Source organism: Gekko japonicus, unplaced genomic scaffold (assembly GCF_001447785.1).
Source record: "Gekko japonicus isolate JY-2015 unplaced genomic scaffold, Gekko_japonicus_V1.1 scaffold1358, whole genome shotgun sequence".
Lineage (NCBI taxonomy): Eukaryota > Metazoa > Chordata > Lepidosauria > Squamata > Gekkonidae > Gekko > Gekko japonicus.
In genome coordinates, this window is record NW_015160880.1 from 365,493 (window position 1) to 371,603 (window position 6,111).

A 6,111-nucleotide genomic window follows, 5' to 3' on the forward strand; every position below is an offset into this window, starting at 1 on the left:
CCCCCCCGCATTTCTGAATATTTCTGCTAAGAAGGACTCGGGATTGCAGATCTTGGAAGCAAAGATTTTGAGCCCTGCCACTGATGCCTCTGCTCTTTCCTCCCTTGCCCAGATGTGGCCCGAGCGGTGGAATTGCTGGAACGGCTGCAGCGCAGTGGGGAAGTGCCCCCCCAGAAACTGCAAGCCCTTCAGAGGGTGTTGCAGAGTAAATTTTGCTCTGCCATACGCGAGGTGAGCCCTTCTGCACCATGCTGCGCCACCCCCGGATAACTTTGTCCCTCTGGCCCAGAGGACAACCTGTCTCCTTTTCTGGTTCCACCATTTCACTTAGCACCACTGACACCCCTGCCCCCAGATACCTCATCACCTCACTCCCTCCTTCACACCCACCGTCCTTCTGCTCAGTAAAACTGTCTCCTTTGCCAGTCCCCAAATCTTTCCTCAGCCCCCTCCGATCTCTTCCAAAGCCATAGCTGCTGATGTTTCCCATTTCCAGGTAACTCCACCTGTATCCCCCTCCGGTCATCCTCCTGCCTTAATTTTGGGTGCCCTGTTCTGTCCTATGGATATGCTTCCTGACCCCACTCTTGTCTCTTTTGGGTAGGTCTATGAACAGCTTTACGACACGCTGGATATTACCGGGAGTCCGGAAATCCGAGCTCATGCCACAGCTAAGGTATTTTAACCTGTCATCACACTTCTGTAGCCCCCCTTTTCTCCTTAGAACTGAAAAGGGGAGTGGATTATATTCAGTATAGACAAAGCTGGGTATATGCAGCTGTGGGATTCTGTGGTAGCTTTCCCCTCTTTTACTAAAGCAAGTTTCTAGTCCTTATGGTTACAAAAGTATCCTCGAAAGTACAGTTCCAGGAATTTTTCCATAGGTGGAGGTGCCCTACATTGTTCACTGTTCTTTCCTCATGATTAATTAAACCAGAATTAATTAAGACATGCAGATACTCTGAATTTATGCAAATCACAGAATCCCATTTCTCTTGATGCAGAATTTCTATTGCCTAGCTGGGTGTATCTGTTTCTAAAGATCCCAGACAAATATTAAACAGGGTACACTTGGAAAATGTTGCTTAAAAATAAATTTGAATGTGGCAGGTGCATGAGAGGTATTGCAAGTCAGATTATCAGCAGTGGATTTGTTTGTTTTGAAGGAGTAGCCAGATTAATCTGTAGCAGCACAATGAAACAGGAGTCCAGTAACACCTAGAAGACAACAGAATTTATTCCAGCATCGGCTTTTGTGACTCCAAGCTCACTTCATCAGATGCATTGGAGTGTTCATCCACAGCAGTTACTTGTTCTTGGAGTGACAAGCAACCTACTACAGGTATAAGTAGTGGCTGTGAGTTTACACTCCGACACATCTGATGAAGTGAAGCCCTGACTCACAAAAGCTCTATGACAGGATGAACACTGTTGGTCTTTAAGGTGTCACTAGGTTCCTGTTTAATGTCGTTAATTACATTTGTGAAATACATTGCAAAAGAGGGAAGAAGTGGGTTCTTCTTCTCCATGATAGAAACAAATCTTGGAAATTATTTTCTGTGTTTTTTTTTTTTTAATATGCCCCTTAAAGTTTACCCACCTCCCTGAGGTCAGAAATGTCTTTCTGGATAAGAATGCCTGCCTGGAACCCCCAAAGCCTCTCCTCAGTATCCATGGGTATGAATTAATGCCTGTAATAATTTTTGTTCTGCTGCCATGGCTATTTCCCTGTCAGCTGATTATCTTGGGATGGCTTCCATAACTAGGTGCTCTCTGTGCCTTTATCCTATGCGGTGTCCCTGATTTCGGGCTCACCCTCTTGGATTCGTTCTGCAAAACACAGACACTGATTATCCTGCAAGCTCTCAGACCGAGCAGGCAGGGGTCCTTGCTTGTAAGTAGACCTGGGCACCAATTACTCGTGAGTAAGCGGCCCGCCCAGATGTGTGATGTTTCTCCCCAAGGAAATCATCTTGTCCAGATCTGTGATCCATGTTCCTTGCAGCTGATCTTATTCCTCTTTATTCCTGTGTACACACACACACACACACACACACAGAGAGAGAGTGCAGGACAAGATAGTTTGATTGATGATGATGGGGGGGACGAGTCAAATGAAAATCAATGAAGCAGGCCAAAGGTGGGAGCAAGCCTCTCAGAAAAGGAAAACGAAAAAAAAGAAAAGATGTAGGAGTTAAAAACCCACTTGTATGCCAAAATCAATGTAACGCTTGTTGGTTGAAAATCTGTTCCTCTTCCTCCCACGTCCAGGCGACAGTGGCTGCCTTTGCAGCGAGCGAGGGCCATGCGCACCCACGGGTGGTGGAGCTCCCCAAGACGGACGAAGGCCTGGGCTTCAACATCATGGGGGGCAAGGAGCAGAACTCTCCCATCTATATTTCCCGCATCATCCCGGGGGGGGTGGCCGACCGTCACGGAGGGCTCAAGCGTGGAGATCAGTTGCTGTCGGTCAATGGTGTGGTGTGTATTGAGTGGCGGGAAATCGGGGGGGCTCTGTGCGTGTTGGGGGGAGTACCTAAGCAAAGGAATCAGGAGTGGGTTTTCCTTGCCCTTTGCTCTTCTGTTTAAAATGGCAAACCAGCTCTTGTGTTTAAAGGAAGAACTGATAAGAGCCATTGTTGGAGCACCTTCCCTCTGAGGAAAGGCTGAAGAGTCCGGGACTTTTTAGTTCAGAAAAGAGATGACTAAAACTATTCGCTCAGTCCATTCCCCCCCTCTTTTCTTTTTTTTCTTTCTCGCTTATAGAGGATTAACCTCCTCATTTTCCGCTGAAGGGGGGGGGGAAAAGGTTCTTAGTTCATTTTCTCTGTATTTTGACAACTCACAGTTACGCCAGTCTTTTCTTTTCCATTTTTTTCGGATATTCGCTTCATCACTCGGTGACGCCCGGTGGTTCCGCTAAACCCCGTAGAACGGGGTCGCTCACGCAGCAAGGTCCAAAGGGGCAGGGCATGGCGAGAGTCTCAATCTCCGATCTCTCGACCGAAAGAGAGACTCCCCCCTGGAACGCCCTAAAGCGCCCCGGATCCGAGCTCCTCTCATCTGAGGGGCTCGTTCGGGTCTCCGCTTGCGCGGATTCCCTCCTCCACCGCGGGCGGGCAAGGCGCCCTCGGGAGCGACCCGAGGATGCGTCTGCCTTTCGCGGGAGCCAGACCGGAAGCCAGGGCACTGAAGTACTTAGTGTGTATGTTAGGCAGACCAGCAACTACAACTACATCCTGGAACTCCTTGATCCTGGGACCCTATACCCCAAGCACCAGGAGTCCAGGAGGCCTGCTAAAAACTCAGACACTTTGGAAAAGGACATTTTCCTGGGACTATGATCATTGCAGCATGGAAAATGTTGAGGAAGGGTGAACAGATGCCTTCCCACTACAACCATCCCTTAAGGGGTGGTTCTAGCGGCAGAAACCCCGGTTATGGTGAAAGCAAACTGATTAGAGAGCCAGTTTGGTGTAGTGGTTAAGTGTGCGGACTCTAATCTGGGAGAAGTTTGATTCCCCACTCCTCCACATGCAGCTGCTGGTGTGACCCTGGGTCAGTCACAAGTTCTTTCAGAGCTGTTCCCTCACAAGCAGTTCATTCAGAGCTCTCTCAGCCCCACCTACCTCACAGGTTGTCTATTGTGGGGAGGGGAAGGGAAAGGAGATTGTAAGCCGCTCTGAGACAGGAAGTGGTGGCGGCTACAAGCATGGACGGCTTCAAAAGGGAATTAGATAAGCATATGGAGCAGAGGTCCATCAGTGGCTATTAGCCACAAGGTATAGATAGGGGCTCTGGGGCAAGTGATGCTCTGTCTTCTTGGTGCTTGGGGGGGGGTCAACAGTGGGAGGGCTTCTAATGTCCTGGCCCCACTGGTGGACCTCCTGATGGCACCTGTGTGATACAGAGTGTTGGACTGGATGGACCGTTGGCCTGATCCAACATTGGCATCTCTTATGTTCTTATGTTGCAGGGTATAAATCCAATCTCTTCACTTTTTCTTCAGAAGAGGATTAGATACATTTGTGGAGGATAGGTCTATCTGTGGCTACTAGCCATGGTGACTAAAGGGAACCTTCACATTCAAACCGTTAGAACGGATAAAAGGAAGTACTTCTTCACCCAAAGAGTGATTAACACTTGGAATTCACTGCCACAGGAAGTGGTGGCGGCTACAAGCATGGACGGCTTCAAAAGGGAATTAGAGGTCCATCAGTGGCTATTAGCCACAAGGTATAGATAGGGGCTCTGGGGCAAGTGATGCTCTGTCATCTTGGTGCTTGGGGGGGGGTCAACAGTGGGAGGGCTTCTATTGTCCTGGCCCCACTGGTGGACCTCCTGATGGCACCTGTGTGATACAGAGTGTTGGACTGGATGGGCCATTGGCCTGATCCAACATTGGCGTCTCTTATGTTCTTATGTAATCCTGCACCAGGAGGCATATCTGGGGAAGGCCTCAGCCTCTCTGTCCTGTTATTGGCCCTCCAAAGGAACTGGTTGGCTACTGTGTGAGATAGGGTGTAAGGATGCTGGACTAGATGGACCATTGGTCTGATCAAGCAGGGCTCTTCTTCTGTTCTAGTCTGTACCTGCCTGGCAGATCTTCATTCAAATGTTTGTTCGGCCTCCTTGGTGGCCTATTTCAGTCAGGTTCTTCTAGACAAGGGGAAATGACACGTGTTCAGTTGTATGGCCATCATCAAGTTAAGACTGATGTGTGCTGAGAGAGAGCGGTTATGAATATCTTATCTTAATAATAGGCAGTAATGAGTCTTTGCATGAACTGTGGTAAAGGGTGGTGCAGATGTTACTTGGGAAGTAATTAGTGATCTCTTAGCAGGGGAACATAAAAGCATTATTCAAGGTAAGGGAATGACCGGTTATCACAGTCCTTCTCTTTATGAGAGAGTGGTTGCAGCAGGTGCCTTCACTTGCTGCCTTCAGGAAAGTATGTGAGGGTGAACTAGAGGGTGAACTGTTTTTTGCCCTGACCTGGATGGCTCATCAGATCTCAGAAGCTAAGCAGAATTTGCCCGGGTTAGTTCTTGGATGGGAGACCACCAAGGAAGCCCAGGGTTGCTACGCAGGGGCAGGCAATGGCAAACCATCTCTGGACATCTCTTACCTTGAAAACCCTACAGGGTCGCCATAAGTCGGCTGTGACGATGGCACTTTCCACCAACAAACTGTGTTTTGGCGGTGCTTTTAACTGCGTGTGCATTGGCTTTTTAACTGTGCTTCGTTGTGTATTTCACTGATGTGGATAGCCCAGGCTAGCCCAGTCTGGGGAGATTTCAGAAGCTAAGCAGGGTCAGTCCGGATTATTACCTGGATGGGGAACCACGAATGAAGCCTAGTTTGCTACACAGAGGCAGGCAATGGCAAACCATCTCTGTTCATCTCTTACCTTGAAAACCCTATGGGGTTGCCTTTCACTGGCTGCAACTTGATGGCGCTTTGTATCAACAATTGTGTGTGGCCGTCTATCTCATCAGATGCTCACAATTGTGTCTTTGCAGCTTTGGAGCTTGTGGAGATCAGGCAGGGTATAATTTTTTTAAAAAATAAATAAATAAAGATAATTGCATACGAAATCATCCATCTTACTGCTGATTGTCATAATACTTCACTAGCCATAAAGATGGGTAATGAAGGGTTGGGCTGGCTATCTGTAGGAAAAGGGCCATGATCCCTCCTACCCCATCTTTACCATGTTGGATTTGCTTCTGTCTTCTGCAGAGCGTGGAAGGCGAGCAGCATGAACGGGCGGTGGAGCTTCTGAAAGCGGCCCAGGGCACTGTGAAGCTGGTTGTGCGCTACACACCCAAAGTCCTGGAAGAGATGGAGGCACGGTTTGAGAAGATGCGGACAGCCCGGCGTCGGCAGCAACACAACAGCTACTCGTAAGAATGAAGCGTGAATCGGGTGTTCTGCTGTTCTTCCTCTCCACCTCCCTCGTCCTTGAAGGAGCAGTCCCTAGTTACTGTGGTGCCCCTTGGAAAAACCAAGTATGCGATCGATAAGTAATGGGGGATTAGCCATTACTTTCTGCTTCCCTTCTGAGGTCCTGGAGGCATCCGGTTGAATACTCCCTGGGGAACTGCCAGA

At 48.8% G+C, this 6,111-nt stretch overlaps 1 protein-coding gene across 2 annotated transcripts in view; it reads left to right on the plus strand.

Annotated features, from left to right (window-relative positions):
* LIN7B (lin-7 homolog B (C. elegans)) overlaps positions 1-6,111 on the plus strand; it is an 11,022-nt gene that overhangs the window by 510 nt on the left and 4,401 nt on the right. For both annotated transcript variants that reach the window (XM_015423095.1, XM_015423087.1), the window contains exons 2-5: positions 113-231; positions 605-676; positions 2,272-2,481; positions 5,743-5,906. In XM_015423095.1, coding sequence (XP_015278581.1) covers positions 113-231; positions 605-676; positions 2,272-2,481; positions 5,743-5,906 — 565 coding nt within the window. The remainder of the gene's footprint in view (positions 1-112; positions 232-604; positions 677-2,271; positions 2,482-5,742; positions 5,907-6,111) is intronic.